Source organism: Chenopodium album, chromosome 5 (genome assembly GCF_948465745.1).
Source record: "Chenopodium album chromosome 5, dcCheAlbu1.1, whole genome shotgun sequence".
Classification (NCBI taxonomy): Eukaryota; Viridiplantae; Streptophyta; class Magnoliopsida; order Caryophyllales; family Amaranthaceae; genus Chenopodium; species Chenopodium album.
In genome coordinates, this window is record NC_137838.1 from 6,853,238 (window position 1) to 6,877,392 (window position 24,155).

A 24,155-nucleotide genomic window follows, 5' to 3' on the forward strand; every position below is an offset into this window, starting at 1 on the left:
TCGACTATAAAATTTCAAACTCAATGTTACAGGAATGCAAGAGCAGGAAGGGTAAGGAGCAGATTTCCTGTAACTCTGATTGGAAGGCACCCAGGGAAGGATTTTTTAAGATTAATACAGATGGTGCTTGGCTTAATTCTGCTGTCTCTTCTGGAGGAGGGGTAATTAGAAGGTATGATGGTTCGTGGTATGTGGGATTCTGATGCAAATATGATGCAATTTCACCATTTCTAACTGAGCTTTATGCTATGAATGATGGCTTATCTATTGCAATGGATTAGGGGATCAAGAAGGTGATCGTTGAAACTGATGTCAAAGTCCTTTGGGATATGCTAATGATAGCAGGTCCTAATCCACATCACGAGTTAGCTGCAGCTATTTGTGATGTGGCTGCTGTTCTGTCCAAGTTTGAGGTTGCTGTGGTTACTCATATCCCGAGAGAAGGGAATGGATTGGCTCACCGTCTTGCTGTATTTGGAAGAGAGATGGTTGTTGGCTATAAAACACATTATCTGGTTCCATAGTGTGTTTCTGAACTGCACGAGTCAGAGAAAGCAAATGTTGCAGAAGCAGCAACTCACTAGAGGCAGAAGGTCCTTCCCGTTGCTTATGGATGTTGATATGGATGTTGATAGCTTTTGGGATCTTCAAATGGCTGTTGCCAGTCTTTAGATGTCAGTTATGGATGTACTTAGCTTTTGGGTCACTAATGATGTATATACTTTTCTCTATAGGAGATCAGTTTCGGCCTTAGACTTAGCCTTACCAGTAGGCTTATTTTGCTGTTACATCAATTTTCTTTGTAATTACTATGGGATGTATAATGTAAATAATAAGGCTATAGCCTTTTAATCTATATATATCTTCTATTTATGTTAAAAAAAATATAGTCAAAGTTAGCCTTTTAAAACAAATGAAACAATAATTATTGTGCTAAGGGTGCTAAATTATGCTATTTGAGGTGCTATACAAAGGGTTTCCTTTTTTTCTTTTACTTGCACTATGCTGATTTGTCATTCTTCTCAATGTATAACTTTAAGGAAATTTTCACTTTTGCTACTAGTAAAACACATGCATTTCACTTTTGCTACCGGGAAAAAAAAAATTATTTTATTTTACTACCATATAAAAGCAACTTTGTTAAAATTGCTACCACAATTAACGGAATCTGTTAGGTTCCGTTAAGTTAATTCAAAAAATAAAAATAAAATTAAAATTAAAATTTTTTTTCTAAAAAGAAAAACCTAGCCACCACCACCTTCAACTGCCAACCACCATCCCCCTACCGAAGGCCGGCGCCCAAAGTGTCGCTCGGCGCCGGTAACTCCACTCCAATCCCGACCCCTCCCTTTCCTCCACCTACACAGCCTAACCCTAACCCTAAACCACCACCCCAAAACCACCTTAACCGAAACCCTTAAACCCGTTTAGGGTGGATTCGGGCTGATGGTTCAGGGTCAAAGGTGTCGGTTTTGGTGCTGGGGAGTGGGGTGGCGACTTGTTCAGAGGGAGGAGCAGCAACAATAGCGCCACATTTTGGTGGTGTTGCGAGATGCTGAAGGTGAGTAATGACGGTGCGATGAGAAGAGATGTCGTGGGTAGTCGAGAGGATTAAGGGATGGTCGCGACAGAGGAGGAAAGGGAGGGGAATGGGTCGCTGGCGTCGGTCGCCAGTAGAGAGGAGGGGGCTAAGCTAGGTGGCTAACGGGAGAGGCTGAGGTGGTTTCTTGGTGGCTAGATTTAAAAAAAAAAAATAAAAAAATTTGGTGGCTGACGGGGACAGTGGTGGATCCAGGATTTTTAAGGTGCTGGGTCACTGTCACCTATCGATCATCACCCATCGACCGCATACCGAAGGTGGATGAATTTTGTGATAGAGGATGATTTTGTGGAGGAGGAGGATGCATATTGGGACTAAAGAAACTTGTTTTATCATATGTTTTTTAAGAAAATTAAGTCACAATTTCAATTTAATTACTAAATCCAATATTATCAAAAATAGATTAATTCAATCTTTTTGCAACTTGTCTATTATCTACCCAATGAGTTAATATTTTTTTAAGAAAAAAAAAAATACCCAATTAAATTATACAAATATAATATATACATCACAAATTAGAAAAACCACTTAATGTAATGTCTTATCATCACAAAATATAACAACATTGAAGAATAATCAAATTAATCACATGATAATCAAATTAATCACACGATAATCAAATAGTCATAAGTTCATAATCATTTTTAAAAGGAAAACCAAAAAAAAAAAAAAATCTATTACTAGCTAATACTGCTACAATGAATTAAATGAAAAAAGAAGGGGAGGAAAAAATAATAATAATCACATGAAAATCAATAAATCACATAACCATAGGAAGGAAAAAAAAAAAGATAAGGAATACAAAAATTGCAAGTATCAATGCTCGAACTCAAGACCTGAGTGGCTGGGCCCTTTGTAATCCCCCGTATTTTTAAATATTTCATAAATGAAATTTTATTTTATTTATAATATTTATTTGTACTTTTCCGGAATTTAATTATAAAAGTTTCAAATTATTAATATTGGCCGAAAATTATTTTAGCACAAACTATTTTATGAACCTATGTTCTACAATTCATGATCATACAAACAAAGCCTAGTCCATTTCATTTACCTAATTGGCCCATCAATTTTATGAGGCTCAATCTTCTTACTTACCCTATAACATTCTCTCCTATAAATACCCCATTAATCCCCAAAAATTTCCCACACAAAAAGGTTAGTCTTGTTTTCTCTCTCCTTTGTTTTATTAATTTGTATAATTATAATTATTGATTTATGGATTTTGATTTTATTGTTTGAAAGTAATTTAATTAGTATCAATTTGTATTTTGATGATTAAACTTTATAATTTCAGATTTTATAATGTCATAATTTTAAGATTTTGTAAATTTTATAACTAAGGGTTTTTAACTATTGAAAATCATGATTTTAGGGTTTTTATGAACAATTGATTTAGGGCTTTTATAGTAATGATGTTTTGAAATTTTGGTGATTATAAATACTAATTATTTTAACTTAATTCCAGATTATTTTGAACAGTTAAATTTGTGTTTTGATTTTAAGATTTCCGTTCATTAATATTAATCTCGTTTTAATCCCGATCAGGTTCTGAACTCATCCGATTTTGATGAAAAAGTAGTGTTTTCATGTGAAAACAACGTTTTAAGAAAGAATCACTACCTTTGGTAGTGGGCACCACCCTCTCGTGGCCAAATTGAGCCTCTAAATATGATTTTTGAGCAGTTTTTTATTTTAACGAAGTTTTTTTTATACTTAAAATATTATTCTTGAGTTTGATTGATAAAATTAATTATGTTTAAAGTTAATTAGGCATAAATATATGTTTTTATTGAAATTTTAAGTGCTGGAAATAGTTTCTAAGTACTACTTTTGATGTTTTATAAGGAGGGTTTAATCACCCATTAAAAGGGAGATTATTAGGGGTTTTTAAATAATTTTAAGATTTTTATTAAACTTTAAACTTGCTGTAATTTCATGTATAAAAGTGTATTTTAAGGTTTTTATGAAGAAAATTTATGAACTATATACAAGTCTTTAATTTTAACTAAAGGGACGGTTTTAAAGTGTTGTTTGATTTGGATTTTGAAGGTTTTAAAGTAAGTTAGTATTGCTGTAAATTCGATTGATTGGGTATTGATTGAGATGTTATTGTTTAGTTTAGGAGAGGAGTTTATTGAAGGTGATTTCTAGATAGTAAAGTGGCATACCAATTCGTTTACTCAAGGTACGTACAAGTTACGAAACCTTGCTTGTAGGTGCATGTTTAAGGACGGATCGAGAACTTAGTATCATGTATAGGATTGACTGGGTTAAATTGTTTGGTTATACATTGTGAATTTTAAATGATGTGCACTAGTTTATAATGCAAGTATTATTTGTGCTCTAATTATGCAAGGTGCGTTTAAAGGCAAAGGTATGTGATTGGTGTAAAGATTAAATTATTACTCATTCATGATTATGCAAACAGGATGAGTAAAGGAGGAATTCAAGTCTTATAAGACGAGGTTAAGGTTTTGGGGTGCCTTATGCACTCAATGTGTTTATACACAGAGGTAGTAAAGGAATAATTAATAAATGTTGTTTGTCACTAATAAATCAAGAATTTAAATTGGGAGTTTGCCATGTTTGGTTGAGTTGTGTTCGGAATGTTTGTATTGTAATGTATATGAGTCATCACCAAATCTAAACCTGTAAATCACGTAAAGTGCAAGATGGATGAGCAATAAAACTCTGGATTGGTGCACTTCTGGAGTAATGACAATCAGGGGTTGGGGTACACGGGGTATTAGCCGTGTACTTTTATCGAGGCCGTCTAATCTACGAGTCTCCTATTTCAAATATTTTTTTAAAACTAGGAGTTGGGTGAGATCTCATACTAACTACGGTCACGGAGTCGCGCCCGTGGTCTTTGGATGTTTATTGATGTTTTCCGAAAGGAGGCATGGGGTTTTTCTTTTATTGATGTTCCAAATGGGGCATGGGTTGGACAGTCTTGTCTATTGCGTAATCCAATGAATAAAAATAATGATATACCTATTATTAATTAATGGAGTCTTAGCAATATAAATAGTTGAGTCATGTGTCGAGTCTATAAACTAATGATGCGTGATGATTGACTATTAGTAGCATGTTAGAGATTTCTTTTATGTTTTGCAGCTTGTATGTACTCAGCTTTACTGATTGCGTGCTTTATGTTTCTTTCTTTGGTCATGGCTTTCGCCTTTCAATGACCCTGTGACGATCCAATTTTTACACTTGTAATACTGGAGAGCAGATTAACCACAGGTTCTTACATATGCAGCATTCACATCAGGGTTGTGGGATTTTGAGTGTAGAGTTGGTTATTGTTCGCAATTTATTTCTTTTGCAAGTTTGAATTTATTTAAACTCTGGTTTTATTTATTTACTACTTTTGAGGGGTTTTGAATAAGGGCCTTAATGGTTCCAAGTTGTAAGATTTAATTTGGTTTTGGTATTGGTTTTGAAACTTATTTATAACTGAGTTAGTTTTTCCGCTGCTATTTTCTGATAAAGCCTTAATGTTTGAACACGTGGCGGTAGCACGCCAGTAATTCTCTTGAATTTTGTTCAGGTTATTCACAGGTTTTTAAGAGAGAATTATTGGGGTGTTACACCCTTGCTTATTAGGCTTTGTCTCAATCCCTCCAAACACTATGCTACAAGTTTATATTGTTAAGTAATAAACAAAAATAATCTTTATATCTTATTTTCAAATGGGTGCCATTTTTTTAAAAAAAAAATAGATTTTTTTTTTTTTTTTGCTAGGTCACGTGACCCAGCAGGACCAAGGCTGGGTCCGCCACTGGACGGGGAGGCAGTTAGGGTGGCTTAGGAGGGAGTGGTAGCCGGAAGATGATAATGAGGGTGGCTGGATCTCACTAACAGAATTATTAACTGAAAGTGTTAAGTGGTAGCAATTTTTAACAAACTTGCTTTTGCATGGTAGTAACTAGTAAAATAAAATTAAAAAAAATCTCCGGTAGCAAAAGTGAAATGCATGTGTTTTGCTGGTAGCAAAACTGAAAATTTCCTAACTTTCATCGTTAATATGTTTAACTCTTAATAAAAAAATTTAGGATTTTTTTTACTTTTACCAACAAAAAAACACAAAATTATTTTTTTACCATTAAAACCTCTAAAACTTTTATTTTACAACCGATTTTTTTTTACCACATAGGGCTTGGATTTCCATGCCTAAAACATGTTCTTTGGGGATTTAGGGGGACATTTTGTTTCTTTGGATTCAATTTGAGGTCAGAATTGATAAAAAGTGATCTAAAATACCTCGTTTTGTGTAATTTTACGCAATTGTGATATTTTTTAGTAGGAAAAACAAACAATTTCAATCAATTTTGTCAATTTGAACCTCAAATTGGACCCAAAGAACCAAAATGCCAACCCCCCCCCCCCCCAAAAAAAAAAAAAAAACCTAAGGCGCATGTGTTTCGTGTTTTAGAATTTGAAAGTAAAATTCAATACGATTTTAACAAACTTACATGAGTATATTATTCAATTACATATACTCCTTTCATCCTAGAATATGACATAGTCCTAACTTATAGGAAATTTTAGATTTTAACACCAGAAAAAAAAAAAAATGAAAATGGTATTTAACACCCAAAAAAAATATATTTTAACACTAAATTTTTTTAACAATTTTAATTTTACCACCGCTTAATTGATTCCGTCCAAGAATCCGTTAAGTGGGGCCATAAAGCCACGTGTTGCTTATTTATTGGGCAAAAAAAAGAAAAAAAATATATATAAAAAAACCTAAATCTACCCGACCACCCAGCCCTATCACTGCCACCTTCATCCAACGCTGTCGTTGGCCATCCCCTCCCCTTCCCTTACCCGACTCACCTGTTTTCTTTCCCTCCCTTTCTCGCAGCCTTATTCCGCTAGTTTACCTTAAATATGTACAATTAAACATTAATAGGGAAAAAAGAAATCTACATGTGAATATTATGAAACTTTTTTGTGATACATATTTATTTATATGTTTCTAAAGTGATATTTTCTCTTGATTTCCTATATTTTTTTTTTTGGAAAGAGAAGTAGAAAATGGAGGGCGGTCGTGAGTAGGGGTGGAACCATAATTTTTTTTTATAAGGGGGGCCAAGCGTAATATATGTACTAATAGGTCTCATATAAAAATAGTATGGGGTATATTGAAATATTAAAAAAGAATGAGACCAAAAAAAAAAAAAAAAATATTAGGGAGAAGGTTCGAACTTGGAGCTAGAAATTAAAAATATCTCTATATTCTCACCCAAAACCAACTCATCTATGATACAACTAACATAATTTAATGCAACATTTATTGGATAACTAAAACCAAGGGGAAGACCAAGGCCCACCCCAGCCCATCCTTGATTCCGCCCCTGGTCGTGAGGGGTGGGGGTTTTGGATTGGGTTGATGTTAAGGGGTGGGGGTTGTTGGACAATGGATGGGGTTGTTGGGAAGAGGTAGGGGTTTATGAGTGAGTTTGTGGAGAGAGAAGAAGAAAATGGAAGGAATTAATTAAATGGACCCCACAAACGGAAAAAGTAATAGAAATTATTAAGTGGTAGTAAAATTTACCCCTCTGTCCCTAAATTACATGTTTATTTCTAGCATTTATTCATTACGTAATAGAGAAAAGTAGGAATCTAATTTAGGGACGGAGGGAGTATTTTTTTTTATTTTGGTTGGTAATAAAATAAATAAAATAGTAATTTAGATGGGTAGCAATAATTAAAGTGGTACTCCCTCCGTCCCCTTTTTTACATTCCTATTTCTAAACTTACACGGGAATTAAGGAACTTGGAATAAAACAAAGAAACAATAATACAAAGTACAATGGGAATTACAAGACATTAATTGATGTTTTTGAATAAAACAAAGATTGAATAATATTTAATGATGCACATATCATCAATCATTTGAAAAGAAAAAGGACCGATAACATTTTTTGGTGAAAAATAAAAGGACCAATCATATTCATCTAAAGTGATGCACATGGATTTTGAATTTTTTAAAGGCATTAATAAGAGTGAGAATGAGAAATAAGTGTGAGAAAATACAGAAAGCATTAATTACAAAACTGAAAAATAGGGATAATTTGGGATATTTGATAAAAATTCCTAATTTTATACAATTTCCAAGAGTATATTAGGGCTATATATAACATTACCCTTTATTTATTTTATGTTTTTTTTTTTGACAATCCGCAAAAGCATAGCAATTTATTACTCCATCAAAGAGTCACAGTCAGTACATATATCATCATGTATCTCACTAGGATACTCTTCAAGCCAAATACGACATTCCTCATACTTACTACTTAGTTTTGCTAAACTATGCGCTACACTATTTCCGGATCTTTTAACAAAAGAAAAAGAGAAAATGGCAATCGGAGACAAGCTTAAGTATATCTTTCAATTTTTTTTTTTTTTTTTGAAAGAACCCACCTTATGGGATTAATATTAAATATCAAGCAAAGCTACATCAAGGATACGAGTCGGGATTACATCAAGCCACATCTGTTGGCCATACTCCCATGGTTGGTAACGAGCCAACTCATGAGCCACTTTATTCCCTCCTCTCTTCACGAAGCTGAAATTAACTTAATCAAAATTATTACAAAGATGAAAAATATCCTCTAGTAGCATATGAAAATCACTAACTCCTGTCTCTTTTTGCTTCAAAGCTTGGACCCCCTGCAAGCAATCACTTTCAACTTCCACCCGTCGCACCCCCTTCTCGGCCACCACACACAGTCCCCAAAGCACAACCTTCACTTTTGCCACCTTCACTTCCCACCTCTCCTTATGCTGCGCCACACCAGTAGCTAGGACAGATCCCCTAAAGTCCCTCACCACAACTCCTAACCCGCAACCAAACTCCCCCACAAAACCCGCATCAACATTTACTTTCACCCTTTCCACCCTAGGAGGAACCCACACTGAGGGGAACACAGATAGTAGCGTAGCTCCCCCCCTCCCCTCTTTTCTCACCACAACCCCAGCTTCTCTGGCACTTGAGAATTCTTCCCCAATATATATTTCTTGCATAGCTCACCACCTCACTTGGGGACCTATGCACACCCTCCACAACAAGAGAATTTCTAGCACCCCAGATAGCCCAACATAAAGTGATAACTCCAGCCACATCACTCTCACTCAGCTCTAAAAAACACGACTCCCATCAGTCAAGCATGGTGTGCGCTCTCATTTCCGCAACAAAGAGTTTAATATTTTTTCTATGTTTAACAAAATATTAATAACCTTTTTTTTTTTTTTTTTTATTTATTTCGTGTCAGTTTAACATTTTTGGCTACATTTATCATATTATATTGGTGTGTTGCTCTCAACGACCAACATGATGTTCAAATTGACGATTTTTACCATTGTTTGTCATGCGCTCCAAATGGTTTGCAGGGGCCGCTGCACTATGTTTATTTAGTACCATGTCCAGTATCTTGTACTATCTAAGCTTGTTACGCAGAAGCTCATCTCCTGTGTTTGCGCAAGATGACAATTAAATAATATCATTGTGTAAATTTTCTTTTCCTAAATACTTTGAATTCGAATAAATGTGATAACGATTAAATTAAGGTACTCGTATGTATTTTTTTTGTAGAAAACTCGTATGTATTTTCATTATAGCCAAATAAATGTTACTGGTAATAACTAATATGTGGTGGATTGTAAGATCTTAATTTCATACCATTCTACTTGCAATAACAACTAATAAATGCCTCTTTGTATATCTTATAAAGTTTTGATGACATTTAGGGCATGTTCTGATTGACTGAACTGAACTGAACTTATTAGAGCTTAATTGAACTGAACTATTAATTAGTGATTTTTAACTATGGATTAATGATCTTTGATTATTTATTATTATATATATGTGTATTAAAATCGAATTGAACCATGGAACAATAACACTTGGCATTCTAATTTTAGCTAAGTGTTGTTCCATATATTGACAACTAAGCGTAGACCCCACATATAATACCTATTAAGCAAGATTTGGGTATATTTATTATTAGGATATAAATGTCATTATATTAGAGTTTATATTATCTCCGTTAAATGTTATGTGCAACTTTGGGGTGTTATTTGTGAGATATAAAATATTTCAAAGTTGTACCTAACACTTAACGGAGGTAGTATATGACAATATTCTTATCTTTCAAACTCTTAAATTAATTTATATATTTCAACAAGCATCTATTAGAATGGTACTTTGACCTTTTGATATCACAAAAAATGTTTTAAAATAATTCTTTAAAACTGATTAATTTTGTAATAGTTTGTTTAAAGTCCTTAACATAATTTAATAGGATACTAATGTTAAGGTCTCAAACTCTCAACTCGAAAGGGGGAGGGAGAGGGGTTTAAAGGAAGGGATTGGGTGGTTTAACGCGCGAAAGGCAGATGCGACGGGGGGGAGGGGTGTTCTACACAGCGCCGACGCCGACGAGGAAGGATTGATCTAGGCACGCCAACGCCGGGGGGCGGTGAAAAGCGGGAGTTGGCTGTTGGAGATTGGGTGGCTTAGTGGTTGCAACTGGCCGGGCAGAGGTGGCAGAGGGGAGAAGTGGTGATGGGTTTTTGTTTTTAAAGGGTATTTTAGACATTTCACTTTTCCCTCCCCTTTAAAACATTAACCATGATTAATATTTTTTAAAAATGCTTAACTAATGTTACCATTGAATTAGTTTTACAAATTATAGATTACCAAAGATAATTTGATATTTCAGTGTTAATCATTGAGAAAAATAAAAAGTTCAAGAGTATCATTGAGAATTTTTCAACAAAATTTTAGATCGATGGTTATCAAAAGTCAAATTAGGTTATTTTTTGAGGTACCAAAAGGCAAATTTTATTAAAAAAAATCATAATATTTTATTTTCAATATTATTATTTATAATTTTTTTAAAACTATCATAAATTAATTTGTTTAAAAGCATTATTTTAAAGCTAATTTTATGTTATCAAAAGGTCATAGTACAATTTTATTAGATACTTAATCAAATATATAAATTAATTTAAGAATTTGGAGGATTAGAATTATACGCATGGTTGTCTACGCTTAGTTGACATTATGCAGAACAATACTTAGCTAAAAATTAGAATGCAATGTGTCATTGTCTAGTGGCTTGATTTCAATCTACGTATTTTTGAATATAATATTTTATTACTTAGCTTGCTATATATTGAAATAGATTTGATATCATCCTATACAGAATATGATTTTATACACTTTTATTTGCAATGTATTGAAACAAAGTTGATATCATACCATTAATCAGAACCTGATTTGATATCATTTATTTGCGACTGGTGTGGTTGGTGTTGTCGGGGTGTTTGCCTGTTTGGTGATGACGTTGGATGTACACAGGTGCCATTGGAGTGGTCGTTGATGTTGTTGGGGTGGTCGCTGGTCGGTTAAGGTAGAAGACTTTGATTAATAAATTATCCTCACTCAGTCACTCTATCTTAAATCACATATCCCTCTAGATTTCTTACAAAGTTTTGATGTCATTGTAAAACCACCAAAGTAGGTCTAATAAATAGTGCTAAAACACCCAATGAGGCGCTTTTTTGTGATTAGAGTATACTCCCTTTGTCCTTTAATTAGATTCTTATTTCTAGCATTTATTCCTCAATTAAAAAAGAGAAATATAAATCCTCTAGATACGAGTAGTAAAGTAAGCTTGCAGTAAATCCCAAATACAGTAAACTTGCACTACTTGCAGAGTTGCAGTTGCTTAAGCAAGGTTTGCTTCTTTTCTTTACTTTCTAGAAAACATTTCACGGGATATCTGTGAAACAGAGAGAAAAACAAGAAAAGTGAGAAAGGTAGAAGAAGGAGAAATCAAAGAAAAATATGATGAAGATTGAGAAGAAGAGTCTAATAATCTGCATAGTTGTGGGTTTTTTAGGGCTTCTTGCAGCTGTTCTTGGTTTCGCTGCTGAGGGTAAAAGAATCAGAGTAAGTTTGACTATAGTTTCAATCTTTCAATCCAAATTAAACATACCCAGTTATTTTTTTCTTGATTAATTTCATTTTTAGCTCATTATTTAGTGATTTTACAAGTTTTTATGAAATGGGTATGTGAGAAAACTTGTTTATAAGTGCTACTAGTTTTTCCTGTTAATTTGTCTGAATATTTGGTTTAAATTATATAATTTGGCATGAAATTTGTTAATTAATTATCTATCTTTGTGCTGGAATTTGTGCAATTTGAAGATACTTGATTTTTTTTTTTGGTTAATTTTGCTCTTTGATTTCCTGCTTTAGTTTGTAGTATTTGATATTTTGATATGTTATGAGAGATCTAGGGTTTTAAAATTGAACCTTGTTATATGTCCTAAATGCTATTGCAGAAAGTGGCAGTAAGTTGAAATGGGTGCACTGTCTCTTTTTCAGCTGTTAATTGAAACAGTGACCTTATCCCACCGCGATTTTTCAACTGATGGAATGGTTCCAAAATTAGTCAAGATTGAAATGGTGAAACATCATTTTGATCCTGTAATCCATCTGGGGTTATCTATCTTTGCATTCGAGTGTTTTAATGTGTCATTAAGATTTGGTTGTAAGAACCCGAAATTGGAGTATGTTATAGTTTGGTATAGAAAGGTTAGAGATGAGTACTCATTGCTTAGCTGTGTAAAAAAGAGTTCATAAGGTGATGAGGTCTGACTCGTATAATTGATCGATGAACTTGGACTTGCCCATCATATAAGTCTTTCGGAACCAACCTTTCTACTAGTAACTGAGTAGGTTACATACAACAAATTGTGATTGTTGTCATCGTGTACTAATCCAATTGTAGATAATTCACAGAAGCTTTGTTTCAGGGGTTTACCAATTTTTATTTATTTCAATTTTATCTTGCAGGCTTCCCAAGTTAATGAAATTCAACCTGGTATATGTGCTTACCCAAGGAGTCCAGCTTATGGGCTAGGGACAAGTGCAGCGGTTGCCCTTCTAGCTGCTCAAGTTATTGTTAATGTTGCAAGCGGTTGTATTTGTTGCCGACGAAATCCCTATACTTCAACTGCTCATTGGACTCTTGCCCTTACTTGCTTTATTATATCCTGGTATTTCTCTTTCTTTGCTTCATTAACTCGTGTTTAGGCTTTGCATCATGAAATGCTTGAAATTGGAAATGAGGCCAGATAGAATCATGGAAATGCTTTTTTCTCCCTAGGCATGGCACAAAAAAGCACATAATAGTGGCACAATTCCTTGAACCCAAAATTCCTGCATAGCTCCTACATCATAGTGCCTGTTTGAATTTTATTGTTCATAGAAAAGCTCAAGTTACTAATTTGCATGTGTATTTGTTTCAATTTGGACACGGATGTTCTGATTGCAAATTTGCAACCGCACTTGAATAGTCTTTCTAAATTTTAATTGCAAATACATTGAATTAGGAGATGGTGTGATATGGAGGTCTATCTTAGCTTATATTTTGGACATTTAAATGAGATATCTCTGTGCGGTCAGAACTTGCAAGATATACCCTAATCAACGATACATTTTTCTGGTTGCTACTCCAACTTTAGTGACTTTTGATGCCCTAGGATTGTGTCAAAAAATTTCATAATGTCAAATACTTGGTTACTTCAAGGAATACTTGCTAATTTCTATAGTTGTGCTTCGTATATAAAGCAAGTTCAAAGAATGAGCAATGACTTGAAGTTCTTTCTTATGTGTCTTGCAGGTTCACCTTTGTTGTAGCATTTCTCCTACTCCTCGGTGGAGCAGCCCTCAATGATCAACACGGTGCTGAAAATGCGTACTTTAGCTACTACTATTGCTATGTTGTCAAGCCTGGTGTCTTTGCAGTGGCTGCTGTGTTGTGCCTTGCAAGTGCTACCCTTGGCATCTTGTATTATCTAACCATTTCATCTGGAAAGGACAATCTATTCGGAAACCCTGCTGCTCCCAATCAGAGTGGCATTGCTATGGGCCAACCTGAGGTTCCCCCTACTTCTCATAATCCCGTGTTCGTGCATGAAGACACGTATGTGAGGCGACAATTCACCTGAGTAGTCAATACGAAATTAGCACCTTCTTTTTCTTCTGAGTCAGCTAGCCGTCCTTGACAAGCTGAATTTTCCACGAGAATGATCAGGTTTTAGGAATTTTCTGTTTTCCCTCTATTTTGGGAAATTTCTAGTGCCCCCCACCCCCCTCCTTCAAAGAATATATAGCTAGCTATTGTAAATACACTTGGGGGTCTATATAATGATCGTTGAGCTGCTTCATCTTATCACTCGCAGCTGCTTGAATATTTGTCAAAGTTGCAGTTAGCTATTTGTGACTCGTGATCATTGTGAATGTCTCTGGTTATAATTCTCGACACTTGGACTCTGTTCAGTGTTCATTTATTCATTGGCTCTAGCATTTTTTTTTGTTACGAGTTTAAACGTACTAGCCTTTATCAAAACTTATTAAACCTTAAGAATGGCGTATTAAGGTCAAGGTCTTAGCAAACTAAACTGAAATTGAATTAAAGAGCCTGAGATAGTGACTTTAACTTCTTAAAGTGAATAAATAACTTGTTACAATTGTAAATTTCACATCTCATTGGATGGTCCTGCAAGCAATCTTTAATTTTTGTTTCTTTTGCTAAGATTCCAATATTGACCAAATGTGTGATATTGGAAAACTACCAGTCAACTTTTTTTCTTTTTTAGGCATATTGGAAAATGATAGCAAGTTTCACAATAATGAGAAAAGTCCAATGTTTGTCCAAAAAAAAAAGACAATGAGAAGAGTCCAATGTTTTTCTTTTGCAGTGTTTAAAACCTTTTAATTAGAAATTTAAAAATCACATAATTAAAAATAAAAATGAAAATTATTAGGTAAAAATATACTCAATCAACTCTTTGCTGAGGACTTGACTCACTTGAGGCGTCTTCGCCACCGGAGATTATTCCTCATGTTCCGGTGTTGGTCACAGTGTCACACTATCAGCAAACCTTAATTAAAATTGTTGGTGAAGAAAGTCTTAATACCTCATGTGCTCAAGTATATAGTATATACTACGTAAGAAACATTGAAGAGAAAAGAAATGCATCAGAAAACAAAATTTCATTTATATGTGATATATCAACAAAACTGTTGAGCACAGCACTCAACACTTTTCTTTACAGGTACATATAAAAAGTATTCTTAGTATTTCATTTACATATTATCTCAAATTAAAATACAGCCAATGTTCCTATTTACCACAAAATGCAAACATTTCACAAGAGCAGATAAAATTCACAAAATATACAGAACGAAACTGCTGATTGTCTTCCTTTAGGGGTGGGTAGTAAGTTGATCAGGTGGGTAGTAAGTTGATCACCGGATTCGGTTTACGTGAGCGAATGGTTCAGGAGCTGCCTTTGGTGCAGGTTTAGCAACTTCAGGAGTACCAAATACATTCCAGAATCTCAAAGTTTCGTCTCCTGCAGCAGAAGCCACTGTGCAACCATCAGGGCTCTGAGCCATGAAAAGAACTCTGGATGTATGGCCAGTAAGCTCAGCCATCTTCACCATAGAAGGATATTTCCATAAGGTCAACTGGTTCTGAGTGAAACCGTGAGAGCTTAGCAGCTCGCGCTCATTCTTACTCCACATTAAAGAGCAGACCTGTGATCCTGTGTCAACCGAGTTCAAGCAAGCACCGGTGTGGGTGTTCCAGAACTTGATGCATCGGTCACCCCCACCGCCACCAGAAGCCAGCAAATTACCCTGGAAGGGGCACCAAGCTAGGGCTTTCACTGCAGCGGTGTGGTCCTCGAGCCTGTGTAGCCACTGAGTAGCAGAATTCGAAGATGCCATCGATCTATCCCAAATGTGAAGGATGTTGTCATTGCCTCCACTAGCAAGCTGTTGGCCTGAAGCTGACCACTTAAGGCCACAAACCTCTTGCTGGTGTCCTCTGTAGGTCTCCACAACATGGTCTCTAATCCTCACATCGTTGTTAACAATTTTCCCGTCCATTGATCCAGTTGTGAGGATGTGATTGTTCCATGCTAGTGAACCAACACGAGCTCGGTGGCCTCCTTTCAGAGTCCTCAACTGCAGGAACAAAACATAGACAGTCAGAATGGAACCAACAAAACTCAAACAGACAGTGAAGGCAATGACTGTAAAATTGATTGTTTAACTACCTGCCGGTTGGATGTCGAATCCCATAGCTGAACTTCGGAATCGTTCAAGCCAACAGCAATGTGACGACCATCAGGAGCCCAGTTCACACTGGTTACAGGACCCTTGTCATCATCAACTGTAACCAGTTCTGAAGTAGACCCGCTAGACGCATCCCAAAGGTACACTGTGGTTCCAAGAGCAATTGCTAGAACATTGCTGCTACCCCAATCCAACAAATTCAAGTAGTAGTCGTCCAAGAGATCGGGGGCATCCAATGTACGCTCTGAAGTCTGCAATCGAGAAATCGATATTCAGATAAGAACAAACAGAAAATTGAACACAGTATAGAAACAAATTCTCAAAAATTAATTTTATCAATCTGATGTACGTTCTGAAGTCTGCCATCGAGCAATCGATAATCAGATCAGAACAAACAGAAAATTGAACACATTATAGAAACAAATTCTCAAAAATGAATATTATCACTCTGATGCTAACAACCTAAGGATATCGTGTACTGAAACACCAAACCAACATTTTAACAGATGACAACGACAAACTCGATACAGCTTCTTTAAATTCGACATTACAGTCAAGTAGATCCTGAGTAGCTAGTTGAATCAGTGTACTATTGGACTACATTTCTTCATTGATTCGATATAGATAAGACATGAAAACTACCTGAGGGATGTGCCTGCGAGGCTTAACGGGCTTCGATTGCTGGACAGAAGCATACTCCTGGGGCATGAACTCAACTGGAGCAGGTGGCTTGTTCTTGAAAGCAAGAATCCTTGTCCTGTTCATGTTGAACACCTCCCTCAGCTGCTTTTGATACGCCTCCTTCGAAGGCGAACTCGTAGCCGGGTTCTCCTTACCTTTCTTCTCGGTCAGCATGTAGTGTGCGTAATCAAAATCCATAGCTGATCTGTTGGGAATGAACCTGTCCAACTGCCAAAGATCAAAAGAAAAAAAAAAGTCAGAAACACAGCCCATAAATTATTAAATCAAATTCATGATCATTTTGAACCATGAACGTTGTAAATTGCAATTAAAATAGAAAATTAATCAAAATAAAACTGATTGAGATATAAATAATGTCATCCAAAAAAAAAATCCCCGATTTAATTTTTCAAATTGAACTCCCCAAACAATTGATTAATCTTATAAACACCAGAATAATCGACAAATTCAGCGGAAAATTTGTAAAATTCACACAATGGTTCAAAAAATAATCTAACTTAGCAAAATTAGATGCAGAACACGAAAAAATTGAAAATCGAAACAGAAAAAATTAGGGTTTGAAGAAAAATTACATTTTCTTTGGAATTCTTCCTGGGAAGGGCGATTTCTTGGAAAGCACTTCTGGGATTCATGTAGAAAGAATTTCTGCAAAACAATTACAGCAAAACAAACCAAAACAAAAACAACAAACAAATAATAATAGCAAAAACACGATTATGAAAAAGAACTGAAGAAATGAAACGAAATTTCCTGCAAAAAATTGTTAGCTTGTAAATAGAGAGCAAATCAGCTGATTAGAGAGAGAATGATTAGATCGCAGCGGAATCAGAGAGAGATAGAGAGAGCAGATTGATTAATTGTGTTTATGATTGTTGAATTTGGGGCTTTATATAGCAATTAGGGTTTTTGTTTCACAAGGGTCCCAACGGCTATAATTTTTTGAGAGACGTTTGAAATTGTTTTTCTTTTTTTTTTTCCCTGACAAAAAAAAAGGGGGGTTTATTGGAGAGGTGAGTTGGTGAGCGGCGCCCGGTTTGTGTGTTTAAGTTGGGCCGGGTTGGGTTTTTTTTTTTTTTTTTTTTTTGAAAATCATCTATTTTTGTTTAAATGAGAATGAAATCATAAAATGGTGATTTGGAAGATCACAAGAGATATTAATGTGTCAAAATCATAAAATGGTATCACAGGAGATATTGCATATTGAGGGTGTGAAAAACTGTAAATCATATAATGGTTGATTTAGAAGATCATAAGAGATACGGAGTATTAAGGTGTGAAAAGCTGAAATTCATAAATGGTTGATTTAGAAGATCACAACAGATATTAAGATATGAAAAACTAAAAATTATAAATGGTTGATTGAGAAAATCACAACAGATATTAAGGTGTGAAAAGCTGAAAATCATAAATGATTGATACATAAGATCACAACAGATATTAAGGTGTGAAAAGCTGAAAAATTATAAAATGGTTGATTTAGAATATCACAAGAGATATTAATGTGTTATTAATATATTTTTTAAAACAAATTAATTCATTAATAAAAAGTCGTATAACATTTACAAAGGTATTCTAAATTAACAAATACATAAAATTGAGTCAAATAAGGGTTTTCTTCCTCGAAACTACAATCGTTGAATAGATTTTGCACTTTGGTATATCTCCATTTTCGAAGAGATAGAATAACGATTTTTTGTGTCGTAAGGATGATTTTCATCTTATTTACATAACGAATTTGAAAATTTAACAACTGTTGCGATACCGTACAAATTTTACCAGGTGCAAAATGATTACCTTTTTGATAAACCTAAACACACAAAAGAGCAAACATGTTTCAAGAACAATATTAAAACCTTTTATGCCCAAAAAAAAAAAAAAAAAAGATCAAACATGTTTCAAGAACAATATCAAAACCATACCAAAAAAATGCATTTAATTACATATAACAAGATGTACCAATACAAGTCATTCACATAAATCAAATTCTTTTAGCACCAAAAAAAAACATAAATCATATTCTTTTAATATGTTCATGATAACCTAGCCTTATAGTTTCATATCGTTTACCACAGTTTTTGTCCATGGCATCATAGCTTCAATTTCTATAGCATCTTCATTATTTAAATTTTAAATTCTCTTTTCAATGAATGATGTCTCTATTAATTTCGGTCTTAGATGGTCAATCACTAGAATCAGTTTTCCTTCAGCTTATCCTTGGTTACTACCACAGTACCACCCTAACTTACACTGCTTTTATCGCTTAATATGTTACCACTCCGAGTGCTCGACCATGCACGTCTCTGCCAAATGCATGTTAACATGATAGATTGTAAAATCTTGTTTTCATCAGTTGAATCATCCATTACACCCATCTTTTAAGTTTCTACACAATGGATCATCAACAACATATACATTCATAGTTGTTGAATTAGTTACAACACAATAATTTTTCCATATCTACTTATTCAAGAATCAAGCTATTCGACCTTATCCAGGAAAAGAATTGAAGCCATAAAGAATCGGACAAATCAGAAATGTATGTATCTGTATAGCAGTCCTGTCAGTAGCTTTCAATTATCTTCCACTGGACAAGCGAATGTCGTATAGTTTCCACAATAGTTGTGGGATCCTGTGTAGCATCAACTTGAAGTATTTCTTCAGAGGCATCAATCTCAAGTAACTGTAACTGAGACTGCAGCAATGAAGGTGGCATAAAATGTTCCCCGTTTGTCAGTCTTTTATTCAGCCGGTCAGCAAGGACTTCAACGGGAACATTAAGAAGAACAAACTTCACTGAGCTACCTTGTCTCCCTGGAATATGATTTGGGTCTGACGATCTAAGAATTTCTCTGTAATTCTTCCGCAGAGCTGAACAAGCAAGAACTGTAATTTCCCCATTTGTTATGCGCTCTTTCAATGCTTTGCATAACATTTGAAGCCAAGGCATCCGATCTTCCTCAGAGAGTGGAATTCCTTTTCTCATCTTTTCTATTTATGAATGGCAATGCATAAGAAAATCTAGATGACTTATCTCCACTAATCAGTAGATTAGTGTATAAACTGGAAATGTATTACTGTAAAGCTCTGGGTTTACATAGTGTAGCTACCTTTGTTAGAATCGGGGTGGAAGTCATCTGCATCAAGAAAATCACAGTTTGCAGCTTCAGCTAGATGATTACCTATAGTTCTGATAAATTAAAAATCACAAGACATCAGTAAAGGCAAACGATCATCAGCAAATTTCGAATGATGTATAAACATAAGGACATCCAATAAGATAAGATCCCATTCCCATAGCAGCCATAGGTGCATGCATGTTCCAGATTTACCGACAGTACAACATCATTGCATGACACGAGTGGTTTGATAAAGTAATATGTATAACAGTACACTCATCTTTGCAATTTTAAATATTAGCAAGGCATTAGTGGATTATGTCCAGCATAAAAATCACTACTCTCATCAAGGGATAGCAGCCGAATCCAAACTAATGAGTTGTGTCTCATGTCTATCTCTTTTAGTTCTTCAATATGCAAGGTTTTCTTATAACTCTACCATAAAATTCCATCCAGACACTACAACCATATTCATTCTTTTTTTCCTCAGAGAAAATGATTCAATGAAAATACGTGGATCCAGCCAACAGTGTCCTTTCCTTGGAAAGATGTGAAATCAATAAAGCATAAAAGCAAACATCTCGACTGTTCAGAAAATGATTGTAATCCCCAGAACAGTTCAACAGAATGAAGATATGCACATATCACAAGACATCCTACATAAACTTTTAAGACTTACGTTTTTCCAGCACCGCTAACACCCATAATCACGATGACTGCTCCTGTATTTCCAATAGAAGTGTGAGCAATACATATACCAAATGAGGAATACATATACATTGATGTAGACGATCACCTGGAACTATAGGTGCCATTTCTGAGAAGGATTTTGAAGCACACTGTGCCCCTGAAATCACAGACTAAAGTCAAGGGTAAGAAGAACAAAATAAAGCCACACTTTCAACTTGTATTCAAAATTCAAACTTTACAACATGGTTGCATCAAATGCATGTATCTGGGATCAACATAAGCAAAAAGGGGATGGAACAGACAGTTTGAATTAACAATATGTAATGCACGTGAAAATGAGCATGCTTCTGATAAAAAGGGACACGTAATTGCTAGAACATTTCTTCAATATTTGACCAGCTCAAATTAAATTAACAAGGAGAAAGACACACCTACGAGTCGTTAAAAAACAGAAGCAAGAGCAATTCCACCCCTTAAATGGGTCTCAAAATAACAGAAAAGCAAACTATTCCACTTAACTCTACAAGTAGTTAAGAAGTATATCAACATTTTCTTCTCACTTGCCTTTCACCTCAATTTTATATCCATCCCCTTTCCTAATCCAATATAATTAGAACACAGTGAAGGTTATTAAGGTGCTTAGAGTTAGGCGGTGATTTTTTTTTTTTTTTTTTTTTTTTTTTTTTTTGGGGGGGGGGGGGGGGGGGGGGCACAATAATAATTATAGAATCATCCACACTCCACACACCTAGACAAGAGATGTAGTCCACAGAAGCAGCAACTCTACAGTAACAGTCGGGGGGCCTGTTCAATTTAACTATAGAAGTTATAGTGCAGCCTGGCACACAGATGTGCACTGAGGCGTTTGCTTGTCGAAACAAATTATATTGGAATACATATTTCATTCCTGAAGAGAGCCAACATGACTTCATCCCTAGAAACTGGCTCAAATAAGATGTTGGCAAAAGGCTGTGTTTCTTAAGGAAGTTTACTTATTTTAGAGAATAATACTCCAGTGGTTGCTTTCGGGATTTCGATACTTATATCTGTGATTACAACTGGTTAATCCTATTGAAGAAGTTTTCCCTCACTCCTGTCAGGAAAGACCATGGACAACGTGAGATGATGTCCTATAATCTATATACATTACGATGACAATTGTAAGACACAATAACACGCCTTAAAAGTGGCACAAACACAAGAAAATTAGGAAAGAAAATGAGAGGAGTCTAGAACATGGGAAAGCAGTCAAAAGGTCATATATATGAAATCAGATATGAAAACGACAATGGCATCATGAATTGCTTCCTAGAATAACTATATTCTTTCCAAACTAGCTATATACATGTAACTACTTAAATAGTGAATTAAAACCTTGTTTGCTGTAGACTAGTGAACAAATCAGACAGAAATAAATAGCCAAAATGACATTACACGCAGTTTCTTCATTACCTATTATTTGTCTAAATCTCCAAACTTGCAAATCGCTGCATTACTATATGGAAATACTCTCCCTTTGTACATTTAAACTAAATTGAAGCTCGAACTTATAGCATTGCCTTCTCTCCCTTTGTACACAACCTTGTGCAGTTTGTACATAAAACTTCATGCTCTAATCACAAGTTCATCTTACTTGCAAGCTCCTTTTCACAGACCGGCCTACCATATTCTTGCTCCTATACTCCTAATAGCGCTAATGATGCATCCTATGTAGAGTTCAAGCCAAAAATATTAAGAATATCCAATTGGGTTCTCCAAACGAGACGGGTTTCTAGATCAACTGCCAACAACCACCTAAATGGTCGATTTTCAATTTCCAATCAAATTCGAGTTTCATGGTTTGATCAATATCCAATCACCTTATAAGCAGCTCAACTAAAAATATAACCTTCCCAAGGCTCAATCAAACTAAAGAAGGCAACTTTAAGCAATTGTCAACTTCCAATCAAATTTGAGCATTATATGATTCTATCATATGAACAAAACTTTTAGATCCTTAATTATTAAACATATACTTGTATAATAAATCAAAACCATACCAAGCAGACAAGCAACAATTGAACTAAATTTATTAAACCCAGATTCTCACATCAAATTATAAATATTTCAATTTACCCAATGAAGCAAAATAAATCATATTCATCATTCTCTGAATTCTGTACAGCAAAAAAAAAATCCTTAAACCCCAACTTCATAGGACGGAAAATACAGGAATATGCACCAAAATTTAAACAAAACTACAAAAGTCTCCCAACAAAGAGGGTATATCACAATTCACAAGAAATTTAGCAAGCAAAATCAAATGAAAAAACAAAAAAGGATAAGATTTCGTTACCAAAGTATGGAGGACGCGAGACTTTCTTTTGGTAGAATTTCTTGGTTTCTGCACTAAATTAAAATTGATTTCTTATAAGCGTTGAAATCTTAAAAGAAATAAGAGAGAAATTACCAAACTGCCAATCATTTAGCACGAGTTCATTTAGCAATAGTTAAGGTCAAATACGGTCCTTAAATTAAAGTATTGGTAGCATTTTGGTAATAGGCAATTTGATCCTTTAGCCAACAAGGAGTATTATTTCACCAAATAATTTAGGGACCTTATCTAGTCATTAATAATTTTCACCAAAAAAAAAAAAAAAAAATCTAGTCATTAATAATTAAAAATCTTATTTTACCCGTCCCTAAATATATTTCTTGACTATTCTCGATATCTAAAACTTGTCTTAAAACGTTATCTTTATTTTCATACGCGTAAAAATTATACAAACTTGATATTAATAAAATATACTATGCTACGAATCTAACAAGATTTTACATGAACATATAATTTCTTATAAATTGACAGAATTTTATGGCCCAAATTATCAAATGAGAACTATATTTAGGGCATATAGAGTAATAAATAAAATCAATGTTCTAAAGCTTATAAACCTACTTCATTGGTATGATAACATTTCTTAACATCTTAGCCAATTGTAATTTATGTACTTTATCTACACAAAAATAAAGGCCTTGTTTGGCAAATGGTTGTTGGCTGGTTCACTTGGCTTGTTTGACTAGTTGGAATGTTTGGTTGTTTATAATGGCTTTTGAAATTGGTTATTTAAGCTGACTGTTTATAAAAGTGTTTGGTAAATTAATTGTTGGTTGTTGGCGGTTTATTAGATAATTTGTGGGCCAACAAGCCAAAAACCAACAAAAAAGCTACTCAAAGCAGCCTTTTCATTTTGGCTTAAAAGCCAGTTTTTTCGCTGACTAAAAAGCCAATTACCAAACACATTTTTTGGCTATTTGACCACCTAAAAAAGCCAAAAGCCAAAAGCTAACCAAAAAGCCATTAAAAAGCCAATTACCAAACATGGCCAAAATGATTAAAGTGGAATAACCTCAATAATTCCAAGACAATGGAGAATTATTCTCTTTACTCCTCTTTTTTATTACGGAGTAACAATATATTTCAAAGTAACAACGTGATGCAACGTTCAGGCTACACACTAGTTAAGCTATAAAATACGAGTTCAAAATTAATACCCTACAAATTGAGGACTTGAGGTGGTTCAGTTTCTACTAGTCGGCTAGACGTTACTCTTGAAAATAACCTAATCTTGTTGAATATAACAACATTTTGAGTCTTTCTCCGCTTTTAATTCTTAACATATCTATCGTGAAAGAAATCGAGCCGCAGATTATGTTGCCTCTCTACGCTATTCTACCTCGACGCATCAAGATATTGACCTCTTCATGAATATCAAATTTTCTTATTTTTTATTTTTTAATAAATTAAGTTATAATCTTGCGAGAAGATGTTTCTAAACTTAATTTTTTTTTTTAATACTACAAAAGAAAGGGAAAATTCCATGTTTCTCATTAT

General features: G+C 34.6%; 3 protein-coding genes across 3 annotated transcripts; 1 reads left to right on the forward strand and 2 right to left on the reverse strand.

The window, feature by feature from the left end:
* The first annotated feature begins 11,295 nt into the window (after positions 1-11,295).
* LOC145630237 (protein VASCULATURE COMPLEXITY AND CONNECTIVITY-like) lies at positions 11,296-13,925 on the forward strand. The gene is made up of 3 exons (XM_081682490.1): positions 11,296-11,573; positions 12,483-12,685; positions 13,312-13,925. The coding sequence occupies exons 1-3, from the start codon at positions 11,469-11,471 to the stop codon at positions 13,637-13,639; spliced, it is 636 nt and encodes a 211-aa protein (XP_081538616.1). The 5' UTR covers positions 11,296-11,468; the 3' UTR covers positions 13,640-13,925.
* Positions 13,926-14,775: 850 nt separating this feature from the next.
* Positions 14,776-17,428, reverse strand: LOC145630238 (cell division cycle 20.2, cofactor of APC complex-like). The gene is made up of 4 exons (XM_081682491.1): positions 17,051-17,428; positions 16,419-16,685; positions 15,758-16,027; positions 14,776-15,665 (listed from the first exon to the last, which is right to left on the reverse strand). The coding sequence occupies exons 1-4, from the start codon at positions 17,108-17,110 to the stop codon at positions 14,943-14,945; spliced, it is 1,320 nt and encodes a 439-aa protein (XP_081538617.1). The 5' UTR covers positions 17,111-17,428; the 3' UTR covers positions 14,776-14,942.
* A 1,370-nt stretch (positions 17,429-18,798) lies between these two features.
* On the reverse strand, positions 18,799-22,748 carry LOC145630239 (gluconokinase-like). Its single transcript, XM_081682492.1, has 5 exons — positions 22,620-22,748; positions 20,391-20,441; positions 20,274-20,316; positions 19,586-19,665; positions 18,799-19,466 (listed from the first exon to the last, which is right to left on the reverse strand). Exons 2-5 carry the CDS (start codon positions 20,407-20,409, stop codon positions 19,039-19,041), a joined length of 570 nt encoding a protein of 189 aa, XP_081538618.1. The 5' UTR covers positions 20,410-20,441; positions 22,620-22,748; the 3' UTR covers positions 18,799-19,038.
* Between the last annotated feature and the right edge of the window lie 1,407 nt (positions 22,749-24,155).